This window comes from Podarcis gaigeae (genome assembly GCF_964106915.1).
Source record: "Podarcis gaigeae genome assembly, chromosome: 12".
Lineage (NCBI taxonomy): Eukaryota > Metazoa > Chordata > Lepidosauria > Squamata > Lacertidae > Podarcis > Podarcis gaigeae.
The window spans coordinates 18,438,207-18,453,509 of record NC_139688.1 but is presented as its reverse complement, the minus strand read 5'-3'; the positions used below and the strand labels follow the sequence as shown (position 1 = coordinate 18,453,509).

Below are 15,303 nucleotides of genomic sequence, written 5' to 3'. Positions count from 1 at the left end.
ATTCTACAGTGCAATTTAACACTCTGCCTATTTCCAGATGATTTTAGAGCCATGACCTTGTAAACTAAAGCAGACAGGACAGGTGATGTCCCCACGACATACATAAGAGAGGGGCCAGCTCCAATGGCACAATATCAAGGATCTATTAGTCTTTTATGTACACCACCGTAAAGATTGCTCCAACACAAAATGGTTAAGGGAGGATGAAACAGGAAGAGTATTTTAAAAATAATAATTTATTTCTAATAATTAGGGAGTCAAGATGGGGAGAAAGCATTTATCTCAGATTCTTCGATGAAAAGCAGGACCAGAAAATTTGCATTCTGAGAAAGACATTGGGGGAAAATGACCACTTGTTCCCCATCCTGATTATCAAAATCCTTTCAAAACTGCCTGCCTCTGCAGATCTATGAGTAAAACTAATCTCTTACGCATAAAGAGTAGAGGATTAGATAGCAATGCTGTGAGAAGATAGCAGACCCTTTCATAAGCCAGTGCTGTATTTTAACTCCAGTGCCCTTACACTCATAAAAAGCTCACCATCCCAGGTTAAATGTGTTTCCCTGATACTTTTGAATGATAAACTGACTAAAGCCAAAAAGTTTTACAGAAAAGGCAATTATTAAGGTCAGTGGTGATAAATGGCTCTTCCACTAAGCAACCAATATTCTGCTTCGACAGTCGGCAGTAGAGAATCTGAACCATACCTGGAGAATAAAGTAAAAGTCAAAATGCCACAGCCATTTTATCTTATTTACAAAGGAACCATCACAAATGAAATGCTGCTTGGCTTTGTATGTACACATGCAAAACCAAAAACTCTCAACTTAAGTACAGTTCACATTGTTATTTCTCAGGCCCCAAGAGCTCTGATGAATTCCACTCCCACCCCCCAATTCACTCTCTACTCATTAATCTCACAGTAAAATCTCAATAAAGATAATGCAAAACAAACAAAACAGCATACGGTGATTGATGTAGTGTAATTACAATGCACGAGCTGGGCTTTAATCCTGCTGGTAGTTTAATAAGACCAAAAAAATGAAGAGACACAAAACTGTTTGTTTCCCCCAGGTGCATTTTAAAGAGGAAAAACTACCATATACCACAAGAAATACTGCCTACTTATGTAGACAATAATTCAAAATAATCCATCTGCATTATATCTGCTCTGCAAATCCTAGTCAGTCAAGATGAAACTCACCGAAGAATCAATTCCAACTTCTTTCTCAGTATTCATTATGATCACATTATGCTTCTAAAAACCCTGTGGCAGCATTTGGCCATTATGCTCAAACCAGGGCTTAGCAATACATGGCCAAGCCACCATAAGCCTGGGTGAAGTACTACACTTGGACACTTCCTGTCCCACCTTTTTCTCCAAGGAGCTCACAGTTGCACACGTTTCCGCCCCTCTGCATTTTGATCCTAACAATCCAGTGAGGTGGGTTAGGTAGGTTAGGCTGAGAGGCAGTGGCTGGCCCAAGCTCACATAGTGACCTTCATGCCCAAGTGGAGATTTGAACTCTGGTCTCCCACGTCGTGGTCTGACACTAACCACTATACCACGCTGACACTGTTTGATGAGCACTCCAGGAATTCTGCCCACTAGATTTTGCTGTTTAAATTTTATGTATTTCTAAGTAACTTTGGAATATTTTCTCGATAAAAGGCAACAAATGAATGCAACAACAACGGCCAAGTTCTAATTCAGGGTGGGGAGCTTTTTGCCCTCTAGGGGTTTCTGGTCTACACCTCCCATCAGACCCAGCAGCCAAGCATGGCCAGTGGGAATATGGGAGTTGCAATTCAGCAGTATGGGGAAGGCAAAAGGTTCCCCACCCATGTTCTATTCCTTACTTTTAAGAATCCTATCATTTTAAGATCAGTGGGCAACTCCTTTTTCTAAAAGGGCCAAATAGAAATTTTAATCCATCATCTGCCTCTTCTATTGGCACAATGGTGGTGAGAGAGAAACAACAGCAGAAATTCATTCTGCCCCAAAAGGGCCACTCTGTGGCACAGGAAGGTGTGTAAGTTTATGCTGTGTGTGTGTGTGTGTGTGTGTGTGTGTGTGTGTGTGTGTGTGTGTGTACTTCCTATCTATCCAGTTCTTGGTACATGAATGCCTAGCAGGCCAATTTACTTGCTGACAGGGACAGTAGTTATATATCGCACTAGCTCTCAAAAAACAGTTATCAATCATGGGGGAAATGCGTAAGTCCTAATGGGAAAATCACTGGGAACTAAAAACTTCTTTCCATTTTGAAAAACAGCAATGTTGAAATTCATTCTTACACAGAAAATAGGATTTTAGTTTCATTCCACTACCATCCCATGCCCCCCAAAACATTAGCTGCTACAACATAAAAATAATGAATCCCTACACACTAAGTAATAAGATAATAAACTCTCTCTTTTGCACACATGCTCTTTAAATTTTATTTTTATGTCTGTTTTGGTACATTTGGCTTTGAGTATATTATCCCCACATGAAAAGCAGACATTAGATTATCAAGTCCAAAGATTTTATATATATATATATAAAATCGAAATTATATATATATATATAATTATATATAAAAATCGATTATATATAAAAATCGATTATATATAAAATCGAATTATATATATATATATAAAAACGAAAGCAAATATATATATATATATATATATATGCAGGTTTTGGTGTCCTCGGGTGTCTTCCCGTGTAAAAGTTGGGGTGTCTAGGCGACGTTTCGACGAGGTCTCACTCGTCATCTTCAGGCTGGTGCTTTCGGCTTCTTGTTACTGGAACAGAGCGGGATCTCAATGTTTGAGTTCCTATAAATACTGTAGAGGGGGTGTGGTGTCTAGCCTCCAATGTTCTGGGCAGAGAGGAAGTTCCCAGGCTAGTGTGCCTTTTCTTCTTTTGTTCCTTAATTACTTGAGAGATACCTTGAGTGATTTTTGAGTGATATCCTGAGTACCACTTAGGTGGGTCATTAGGTGTGGATTAGTTGCTAAAGTCTTTGTGTCTTGACCTCTTGAACTTTGTGAAGAGTTTTCCTGAGAAGATGGCTGTATTGCACTTAGTTGTGCTTTGGCTTGGCTTCGTGTATAGGGGCGAGCTGTGGTTTTGTGGCTTGTGTCAGCCAGATCTGTGTAGGGATTGCAGGGGGGTGCAGCATCCGGAGGTGCCACCATGGATTGGCTACTGGATGGTGTCAGTAATTCATCTGTGGAGAGGGTCTGGGTTTGGGTCTGGTGTGGTTGATTGGTGTTGGCGTTCTGTGTGCCTCTGGATCTGGTGTCAGTTTTTGTGGAGAGGGCTAATTTCCAGATGTCTGGCAAGCGGGATGTGTCGTCACGCTTGTTCATGTTGTGAGGGTGTTTCTCTATCTCGATGGCTTCCATGATTATTCTCTTGTGGTGATGTTCCGTGTTAAAGAGCAATTTGGAATCTGCAAAATTAATTTCGTGTCCTGTTTCTTTCATGTGTTGGAAAAGAGAGGAAGTTTTTTCTTCTTTTTTGACGGCATTCTTGTGTTCTGCGATACGTGCATTTATTCGTCTGTTTGTTTGTCCAATGTACGTGGCTGGGCAGACTTTGCAGGGTATTTCATAGATCCCTTGGTTTTCCAACTGGATTTTATCCTTGGGGTTTCTGAGGATATTGGCTATTTTTTGGTTGGTGCAAAAGGCTGTTTTGATATTGTGTTTATGGAGGATTTTGCTAATTTTATCTGTAGTGCCCTTGATATAAGGAAGGAGGGCCATGCCATTGTTTTCTTCTGTGTCTTGGTTTTTGGGGGGTGTTTCCTTTTGGATTAGCTTCGTAATCCTGTTTTGCTGGTATCCATTGGCAATTAACACATTTGAGAGATTCTGTAACTCAGTTGTCAAGTGGTCTTTGTCAGCCAGGCGTTTGGTTCTGGAGATGAGAGTCTTGGCTACGGAGTTTATTTGTGCAGGGTGGTGGTGTGATTGTGCATGTAAGTAGCGGTTGGTGTGTGTTTTTTTCTGGTAGATAGTGTGTCCTAGGGAGCCATCAGGTTTTTTGTAGATTAGGACGTCAAGGAAGGGAAGTTGGTTGTTGGCTTCTATTTCCATAGTGAATTGTATTTTGGGGTGTAAGTTGTTGAGATGTGTGAGGAAGCTATCCAGTTTTTCCTTCCCGTGTGGCCAAATTACAAAGGTGTCGTCAACATATCTGAGCCAAAGTTTGGGTTTGTGTTCTGACTTGTCTAAAGCATTGGTTTCAAAGTGTTCCATGTACAGGTTTGCGATGACCGGTGAGAGGGGTGATCCCATAGGTGCTCCTTCTATCTGTTTGTATCTTTGTCCATTGTGGATGAAGTACGTGTTGGTTAGGCAGTGGTTGGTCAGGTCCAAGATGTATTCGGGGGGATTGTATTTGTTTTGAATAGCTGTCAAGGCTTCATTAATGGGCACTTGTGTGAAGAGAGATACAACATCGAAGCTCACAAGTAGGTCATTAGGATGTAGGTTTTGCTTCTTTATTGTTTCTATGAACTGGAAGGAGTTTGGTACGTGTGAAGAGATGGATTCTGCATAGGGCTGAAGTTGCTTGGCGAGAAATTTAGCGAGATTTTGTAGAGGTGAGCCTATGGAGCTGACTATTGGTCTGAGTGGTGTTCCTTCTTTGTGTATCTTGGGGAGGCCGTAGAGTTTGGGGCATCTGGATGATTTTTCTCTGGGGATGATTCTTAGCTGGATTTCTTCACTGATAGGAGAGGCTTTTATTTTGGATTTGGTGGTTTTTTCCAGATAGGTGGTGGGATCTGTTTTTATAGGTTTGTAGGCAGGATCTTGGAGTAGCTTTGATAGTTTTGCTTGGTAGTCCGATGTGTTCATCACCACTGTGGCATTACCTTTGTCTGCTGGGAGAATGATTATGTTGTTGTCTTTCCTCAGGTTGGTGAGTGCTTTCTGTTCTTCTTTGTGTAAATTGCTTCTGGGTGGTTTGCTGGAGCAGAGGATGTTGGTGACTTCAAGTCTGATTTTATTGGCTTCATCTGGGTTGAATTTGGTTAGGCTAGCTTCGACTCCGCATATGATGTTTTCCGTGGGGATGCGTCTCGGGGCGACTGCAAAGTTGAAACCTTTGGAGAGTACTTTGGTTTCAGTTGTGGTGAGGATCCTGTCTGATATGTTATGTACTGTTTGTTTCATGGGTTGCTGTGGAGGGTGGCCGGGCTTCTGGCGTTTCTCTAGTTTGTGGAGTTTGTTGGTGTGTGTGTCTGTCTTATGTGAGGTCTCCGTTTCAGCTCTCCAGACGGCTAGTTGTTTGCATTTGTCCCAGAGTGCAGGGTGGATTTTGTTACAGAGTTTGAGGTGACACATCCCGCTTGCCAGACATCTGGAAATTAGCCCTCTCCACAAAAACTGACACCAGATCCAGAGGCACACAGAACGCCAACACCAATCAACCACACCAGACCCAAACCCAGACCCTCTCCACAGATGAATTACTGACACCATCCAGTAGCCAATCCATGGTGGCACCTCCGGATGCTGCACCCCCCTGCAATCCCTACACAGATCTGGCTGACACAAGCCACAAAACCACAGCTCGCCCCTATACACGAAGCCAAGCCAAAGCACAACTAAGTGCAATACAGCCATCTTCTCAGGAAAACTCTTCACAAAGTTCAAGAGGTCAAGACACAAAGACTTTAGCAACTAATCCACACCTAATGACCCACCTAAGTGGTACTCAGGATATCACTCAAAAATCACTCAAGGTATCTCTCAAGTAATTAAGGAACAAAAGAAGAAAAGGCACACTAGCCTGGGAACTTCCTCTCTGCCCAGAACATTGGAGGCTAGACACCACACCCCCTCTACAGTATTTATAGGAACTCAAACATTGAGATCCCGCTCTGTTCCAGTAACAAGAAGCCGAAAGCACCAGCCTGAAGATGACGAGTGAGACCTCGTCGAAACGTCGCCTAGACACCCCAACTTTTACACGGGAAGACACCCGAGGACACCAAAACCTGCATTCCTGTACCCGTGAAAATCTACGAAAGCATATATATATATATATATATATATATATATATATATATATATATATAATCTCCTTCACAGAAGTGTGTATATATACCTACTGTATATATATTTCATTTCCCAACATTAGCTAGCTGTGTTAATTGCCTTAAAAATTAAGCAATTATGACACATTTTCTCACTCCTTGCAAAAGTACAGCTCCCCTTCTCATTTGACAAGGACTTAAAAACATTAAAGTCTGTCAACAGAGTAAATTAAAGTTTGGTTTGATTTACCCTTCATATTTCCAAACTTATTAAATTGCAGATTTAGAATTTAGTCTGAAAAGTTAATTTATGTGCAAACATCTTAATGTTTTGATTCCAGAAGTGTATCCAAAAGAGGCAGTTGCCACAAAGACAACGGTAACTGTATCACCTTAAAGGCTAACTAGTATACAGCATGAGCTCTCATAGGCAAGAGGCTATATGTCCATTGACATTTTAAAAGATTCAGCAGCTTTTCAGAATGGATTTGGGTTCTGGGTGATGTTTAGAATTAAAAACAAGAGTCATTTCTCCTTCTGTCAGCTCCATAACTATGACAAACTGCTGCATGGTGCAATCATATATTATGGCCTGGATCCAAAGAACTATGTGGCTATTTCTGCATTTTCAATGGAGCTTTGGATTTGCATTTCTTGATGGCCCCAGGACAGGACCCCTTGGAAATAGAGTCCTCTGATAACTGCAGTTCTGAGGAAGAGCTGGACACACTCCCACGTCTGTCCCATGTGGGTGCATGGACACCAGAATATCCTCTAAACCCCAGTGAAAAACCTCTACTGCCTATGGTGACGCACCCACAGACTCCTTGGGGGATCCTGAAAGCCCTGATAAGGGAGCTATATATCTGGAAACCCCATTACTCTGAAGGATCCCACAGTGGCAGAAGTTACCAGCCCTTTAGGAGGAAGCACCCAAGGAGTGGTGCTACCAATCTGAGACCAGGTAGTCCTGCTATAAACCACAGTCACTTGGTTTAGGACCTTGCTGACAAAACTTTGGCTTGCTTTGCAGAAGCACTATCCATGGTCCTGAATGATCTTGGTCTCCCTCCAAGTTAACTGTGCCTCTGGAACCAGAACCTTCTGACCCCCACCCCTTGCTTTGGCCATCACCTCTCAATTCCTACTGCAGACTTTTTTGAAACTGACAGGAATTTAAAAAGTGATTTGTTATATGGCATGGTCTGCTGCTGAGAGGTCAAAGTCCCACAAAGCATACCCGTATGCCTTTGGATGTCTCGTTAAATGTCTGACCCTTTTTAACATTAAAAATAAATAAATAAAAAGGAGCTCATCAGGACAAAAATGCGCAGACAGAAGAGGTTAACCCATCCCCCTCACATTGATGAAAAGCTCTCTCTCTATACACACACTTGCTGTCATCATTTCCATTCCTTAAGTCAGTCTGTATTCCTAGATATGAAATAAGGCTACTCTCTGATCTAATCCAGCAGACCTATATCTAATATTCTGTTATGCGGTGTGTCAAAGCTCAGCTGGGATGGAAGAGAAGTAAGTACACACTCAACACACTTAAAGAAGCAAAAATATTGGAGTTTACTAACTGGAGTCTGTAAAATGTGACTGCTTTGTGGAAGGTATGGATCCTCACAATACTGTGTATCTAGGTAAATTTTAAGGGCGTGAAACTCTATGTTACATAATTTAAAATGCATATATTCAAATATATACATTTAAGGTGAGAACTAATTGCCTCCACATTTGCATTCACAATCAAGAGAAAGTAAAATGCAGGTGACAAGTAACTACTGTAGATAGATGAGTATCAGGTGTTAGGCAGAAAGACGGCATATTTTCTACTTATGAAGCTCACCAGATAAGATGCAAATAATGTGAAAGGCAAATAGTTTTTAAAGAAGGGAGACACTGTTGGTCACACATAGCAAAAAAAAAACAAACCCCAGTGCTTTTTTTCTAGAAAAAGAAGTGCCGGAACTCATTATAAGCCCCTCCCTTGTTCTCTTATAATGGTAATGGCGCCCACCTGACAGGTGCCAGAACTGAGTTCCTCTGAATTCCAGCTGAAAAAAAGTCCTGCAAAAACCTGACTATAAAATGGCCGTGTCTTTTTGGAAGAAAACTTGAATGAATATATGAGGACTGCATGATCAGTTAACTAAAGATGCCCTCCAGATGTTTTGGACTACAACACCCATCATGTCCAAAACATCTGGAAAGCATCTACTTGCAGAAGGTTTAACTAAATAAATGGCATTCCAAAGCTAACAGTAATTGCCTGGCATCCAAAATGATAATACTAGCTAGTATCTGGAGAATAGCCTATTTATTTATTACCTGTGAGATTTATCATCCCCCCTTTGATCAAAATAGTGCAGGGGTGACATCCATTGGATTACATGAGCAGTTCTAAAACTTCTCTCCTCTGCACACCACATGGGCACTTTAAAGTTGCTGAGGAACTTCGCAGACTACTTTTTTTGTTCTACAAAGCATATCAGCAACTCATATTTTAATGCCCCTAGACTTTCCTTTCTATGTGGTGAAGCAAAATAATTAAAAAAAAAAAACTTCAGTGTTGATATCAAAATCATTCACTCTAGCTAAGAGCCTAGCTAGTCTGTTCAATAATCTGGTCCTAATTTAACCAAGTGCAGGACTAAATACAGACATCCTTGACTATTCAACAATCTTCCTGTGGATGATCTAGATGGAGCTCACAGACCACACTTGAAAACTTCTGAGTTATTGTATTTCAACCTTTTTACCCTATGAAGTAGGTTAGGCTGGGAGGGTAAGGCTTGCATGTGGTTGTGTAGCGAGCATCGTAAGTGAATGTCCCAAATGTGTATCAAAGTCTCTGGCTATTACAACACCTTGTATTTGCATATTACTTGTGCAGGATTTCCACCAACCCCCATGTGTGACAGGTGAGCAAGACCACCCACCTGCCATTCACATGGCATCATTATGATATCAGATGACTGACAAGTGGGCTCATTCTGGCCACTCATCAAAAGTTGGCTCATGTGGTCGAAGCAGATAAGAATCTGTCCCACCAAACCAAAAAAGGTTCGCCATCCCTGCTCTTAAAAATGGTGCCAGCACTTCATACCAAAGTGTACCATCAGAAACATATATCCAGCTCTGTGAACCAGAAAAATATCCTATCAACAAGCCCATCTGCTGTCATCCCCACCTGCTGCTATTCCAACAATTGGTACTAGGTCCTTCAGCCCTCATGCCAACTTTCTCAAATCAACTGCTCTGTAAAGAGGAGGTGGAAAGAAGCAAACCAAATATAACTTTATCTGATACTGATTCAGCAAGTACAACTATGTTCTTCCATACTGCAACAGGTTTAGAAGCAATGGAGGGGTCAAAAATGAGTTCCAGAATGTTTGCCTTTTTAGCCTTTTGTTTATTGTCTGAGATTTGGGGAACTGGAAGATGAATGGAACTCCAACAAAGAGTACATTATAAAAAAGCTGTAACTGGGGAGAAAAAGAACTAATGGGAAAGTTGAATTGGGGGGAAAAAGAGAAAAAGGACAAGACAATAATAGAAAGTGGAGCAATTTATTATTTTAATGTGCCCTCCTTTGTCTCCTAAAGTTATCCAAATGGTGAATCAAATTGTGAATAATTTATTTTTATTGAACAAAACTGTATATACTGCTTACTCAACCAAAGATCTGTAAGCAGTTTATTGCTAGAAGGCAGGCTGAATGGAGAAGGTAGGACACCTAAGTATTATAAAAATTAATCTCCGGGTTGATAAAAGAGCATTTTCAGAGTGTTTGTAAAGTTTCAGACATTACTCAAAAAGTAATGCATAATGTGTTTAGCCTGGAGAATTGATTTCTATAACCAAGCTTTGAAAATGAAATATATCAAACTATTTTTTAAAATAAAATAAAATAAAGTACTCTCACAGACAGAATTAGGTCAGAATAAGGAAAGCAGAGGAACTAAAAAACAACCAAAGAAAGGCCTTTCAAGTCCTCTGTTTAAGAATAAAGGTATATAAGAAAACAAGCTTCCTGCTGCTTTCTTTAATTACCAGTATTATTGCTCATGTGGAGATATTGAATTCAGAGAATATGTGCAGGAGAGGAAAATATCACAAATTATGAATCAGACTGTCTGGAAGTACTTTTCCACTTTTGCTTGTGAAGCTCACAGATCTATAAGGAAATATGGGGAAATGTTTGGTGCTACAACAACATGGCAGAACAGCAAGGGCTACACTGGATGCATAACAGAACTGGGAGGAACCTAAATTTGTTGCAAAAGCAATCATTTTAGTTTCAAATAATATGCCATAACAGCACACAATCAAATCCTGCAACCCTAATAATCTGGCTACTCACTGACTGAAAACAAAATCTTGGGCAAGATGGATTCACAGATTCTTAGAAGAAAAAACTGGATCAGTCCAGCATCATATTATCACAGTAATCAACCAGACGATTGCAGGAGTTCTTACTGTGAGAAAGATCTTCCTGATGTTTAGTTGGAATCTCCTTTCTTGTAACTTGAATACTTTGGTTTAGTTCCTAGCCTCCGGAGCAGGAGACAGCCCTTTAGATACTTGAAGATGGCTATCATATCTCCTCTCAGTCTCCTCTTTTCCAAGCTAAATATTCCCTCAACCGTTCCTCATAAAGTTTGGTTTCCATACTCTTGATCATCTTGGACACCCTTCTCTTCACACGTTTCAGCTTGTCACAATTGTTCTTAAATTGTACACAGTACTCCAGGTATGCTCTGACCAAGGCAGAATAAAGTGGAACTTTTACTTCCCTTGATCAGGAAACTGCTTCTGTTGATGCAGCTTACAATAGCATTCACTTGTTTTGATGTTGCATCACACTTTTGACTCATGTTAAGCTTGTAGTCTACTAAGACCCCTAGATCCTTTTCACATGTACTCATGGCTAGCCAGGTGTCCATGCCCCCCCCATCTTATATTTCTGTTGCTGGTTCTTCCTGCCTAAGTGTAGAACCTTACATTTGTCCCTATTGAAATTCATGTTGCTAGTTTAGACCCAGTTCTCCAATTTGTTAAGGTCATACTGAATCCCAATTCTGTCTTCAGTGGAATTGGCTACCCCCTCAGTTTGGTAAAGGTAAAGGACCCCTGACAGTTAAGTCCAATCACGAACGACGCTGGGGTTGCGGTGCTCATTTTGCTTTACTGGCCGAGGGAGCCAACGTTTATCCTCAGACAGTTTTTCCGGGTCATGTGGCCAGCATGACTAAGCCACTTCTGGTGAAACCAGAGCAGTGCACGGAAACGCCGTTTACCTTCCTGCCGGATAGGTACCTGTTTATCTACTTGCACTTTGACATGCTTTCAAACTGCTAGGTTGGCAGGAGCTGGGACCGAACAATGGGGGCTCACTCCTTTGCGGGGATTTGAACCACCGACCTTCCAATCGGCAAGCCCAAGGCTCAGTGGTTTACACCACAGCGCCAGTTTGGTATCACCTGCAAATTTCATGAACATCCTCTAAATACCTTCATCCAAGTAGTTTATAAAGATGTAGAACAACAACGGGCCTAGGACAGAACCCTGTGTCACCCCACTCGTCATTTCCCCCCCCCCCCCAGGTGATTAGAAATAGCTAGTGAGCACTCTTTGGGTTTGGTCTGTCAACCAGCTACAAATCCGCCTAACAAATATTTCATCCAGTCCACATTTTACCAGCTTCATTCATTTTACCAGTCTCATTCAGTGTGAGAACTGGGGGAGAAGTGCAGGGGGGACTTTTAGCAGTGTACACCAAGCATGCGGCTTGTTCACATTAAACCCACAGTTTTGTTTTAAACTATGGTTTAATGAGATGAGTAAACTGGGTTAGAATATTTTGTCATTTCCTTCTAATGGAAGGGCCTGTACATGTGCATACTTCAAGGATGTATGTAGGAAGTAAAAAAAATTATAAAGTGTAAAAATGCCTGTCTGTAGTAATGTTATTTGTGCAACACCACAGTCAACTTGATTGACAGAACATCATGAACAGACACGTCTATGTGTATTTTTATACTTCTTAAAGCCAATTTAAAATTTAAACAACTTTAAAACAAATTTTAAATTTGGCATCAAAGTTTTAGTTGTTTTTAATGCTTCTTGAAGTTTGGGTTTCCAAATAAAGCAATAATGCTGAGCCATTGAGTAGTGTCTTCTTCAAATGTTTGTGATGGGGGAAAATATAGTACCTTTCTTTCATGACTCCTTGGGCCACCAGTTGTATTTTGCTTGAGGAAGCCTGCTGTTGTGGACCATCTGGTGGGGTTTTTCCGTGAAGGCTCTTCTGCAGTAAAATTGTTCTCACTGACTGATGTTGAGAGACCAACTAACGCAGGATCACTACTGCGGCGTACATGAAGAGGCATATCTGAAGAGATAAAAATGACACAAAAATCATATGTAGCTGACGTCCTTAATCTTTCTGCATTAAGTGTGGAAATTATAAACACACTCACTGTGAAACTAAATTGCTAGTATATCCAAAACCAGCATGATGGTATGGACTCCAATGAGTTATCTGCCACAATCAACTGACATGACAGAAGGACAACTTGTATTAAGCATCCATGATGGATGCCTATCCAGCTTTCTTTGAAGCAGCAACATGAAATTTTGTTTCTTTCCCATACCAATCATTATCAAGTCTCAACAGCCCTTCTAGTGAAGATACCATAAATATTTCCTTTCCTTGTAAGTAATGATTAATAGCATAATTTATCTGGAATACTGTGAAGATCCTGAGTAATCCTTTCTCTCCCTTCAAAACAAAACAAACACCACACAGTCCAGACTTCCATGCCATTTTGCTAGCACACAGACCTGCTTCCTAGCAGAGGCTATCAATATAGGGGAGGAGAAGATATTGTGTCCCTTCTCCCCATGAATTTATTGCAACACTGCCCAAACTGAACATATTAAATTATAAAAATATTAAATTTCTTGTTTGTAGATGAAGGGTATCATCATGAACATTTGCATACTAACAGACAGTGGCCTCTTTCATATGATTGCATAAGCAGCATTTAGGTGATAGAAAATGAATCGCAGTACAGCTCACATGTTCTCCCATGTTCTCCCTCCTTTTTCAACAGGAAAGCATCTGTTTTCACTTCAGAGCAAATCACAGCTCCACACTGCATATGAACTTGGTGAACTGTGGTTTGTTCTGACCTAGAGATGGGTAACCTGTGCCCCTTAGAGGGATTGTTGGACTTCAACTCCCATCAACCTCAGCCAGCTTACCCAGTTATGAAGGATAATAGAAGTCTAGCAATACTGAGAGAACCACACATTCTTAATCCCTGTTTTATTAAAATTTAGTTTAAACTAACCCAGATTATACTCTGGTTTTATGTTCTGGCTTGTTAACTAGTTTTAACACTGCACAGGTTGCTGACACATATATTTGATGGAGGAGGAGGCTTTTCCTATACAGGAGCAACAGTTGACCAGCCTATTCTTCACGCTTCTTTTATACATTGCTCCTTTTTATGCATTTAGATATCTTGATCAAGATTGAAAGACTTGTTGTGGTTGGCACAGAACCAAAAGAGCACCATGGTTCCAAACATAAAGGTTTATATAGTTTAAGGATATTGCTATGTTGAATATTTGTTTAGCAGCATGATTTCCTGCTTTTAAACCTCTTTGGCATCAAGCAGCACCCAAGAGAACCCCAAAGCAGCAAGTTCTCAAGCATGGTATTCGGGAAACAGGAAAAATAAGTAAAAATGAAAAATGCATTTTATTTTCATTAGGCTATCTATTTTCCCTGTTTAAATACCACACATTTTTATTACATTCCAATACGCTCAACAAAGAAAACACACTGGAAGAGATATGTTCGCCACTAATGAGGCAAAATGTAATATAAAAACAAAGCAAAAATAATTAGAAACATATATCAAGAAGAATCTATTATTTCTTACATAATAATAGTACACAGTTTATGTGCTTCAGTGAGGCTTTCAAGCATATTAAGCAGTCTTACAAATTGCCAGGGCCAAATTCAGACCTTAAGTCTATGTTCTCAAACCCAGCTGATGGAATTGGGGGAATAGGCTGAGGCTAGCGTGTAAAAAAAACAAAACCCACCACCACAGCTTTTGGCAGCAAATATAGTAAGATACTTATATGCAGCATGAAAAATGCCTGCTTTTGTCTGTGCTGAGATTACTGTCAATCAGTTTCACTGAGCGACTAGAATTTTAACCAATCTTATTTATATATATTTTTCTCACTAGAGAATTTTGACCAATCTCATTCATACACACAAACACACACACACACACACACACACACACACACACACACAAACACTTACTAGGAAGCCCCAAACACTAAGATAATTGGAAGCCCCAAACACTAAGATAAGATAATAAGATAACACTTCCTGATAATTGTGGCTGATGTGTGGTTGACCACTCATTTTCTAGCTCTATCATCTTATTTTAGAAGGGATGGCCAAAATTGAGCACAATAACACAAGTTATACCATACAAGCCATTTTACTTCCAATATTTTCTCTAATAATCCCAGACACAGAATAGGCCCATTTCACTGCTGCTCCTCACCAAGCTGACATATCCTTTGAGCTATCCACCATTGCCAGATCTCTTTCCTGGATAGTCAAAAGTCTAAGACAGCATATATGCTTTAATTAGGTGTTTGTAGAGAGATCCACAGTTCAAAGCCAATCTAAGTTTGCATCCTCCAAGCGCTCTCTCTCTCTCTCTCTCTCTCTCTCTCTCTCTCTCTCTGTGTGTGTGTGTGTGTGTAGTTGTATGAAAAGGGATTCCCAAATTTTAATATGTATCAGAAGAAATCAAAAATAATGAAGCCAGTAATAATACATTCACTGATTAGCCTGCAATTTCCAAAATCTCATCATAAATTCCTCAACCCAGAAGTCAGTATAATGAGATGCCTAAATACTACTTCTATGCTTCTTTTCATGTGCCCCGTCCCCCTCCCAAAAGATTTACATGCAGGGCTAATGAGAAGACATGACATGAAACTTCAGTCTACTGCCAGCATGAAGTCTTTCCACAGGATGAATCTATATTCAAATGTCAATGATTAGTGCTAATATCCATACTTTACCAACAAAAGTCAATCAGGATGCCTAATTGCTTAAACATATCCAAAATGCATTTCAGCATTAAAAAAAGGGGGGTATTACTATTAGCATTTGCTTAAGGCCAGAATCAGAGATATATGTACAAAA

The 15,303-nt window shown here is 40.3% G+C and overlaps 1 protein-coding gene across 6 annotated transcripts in view; it reads right to left on the bottom strand.

Annotated features, from left to right (window-relative positions):
* The window catches only part of PARD3 (par-3 family cell polarity regulator), a 563,676-nt gene that overhangs the window by 296,944 nt on the left and 251,429 nt on the right, over positions 1-15,303 (bottom strand). For all 6 annotated transcript variants that reach the window (XM_083704625.1, XM_083704626.1, XM_083704622.1 and 3 more), the window contains one exon: positions 12,266-12,444. In XM_083704625.1, the coding sequence (XP_083560751.1) occupies positions 12,266-12,442 (177 nt within the window). In that variant the 5' untranslated portion in view covers positions 12,443-12,444. The remainder of the gene's footprint in view (positions 1-12,265; positions 12,445-15,303) is intronic.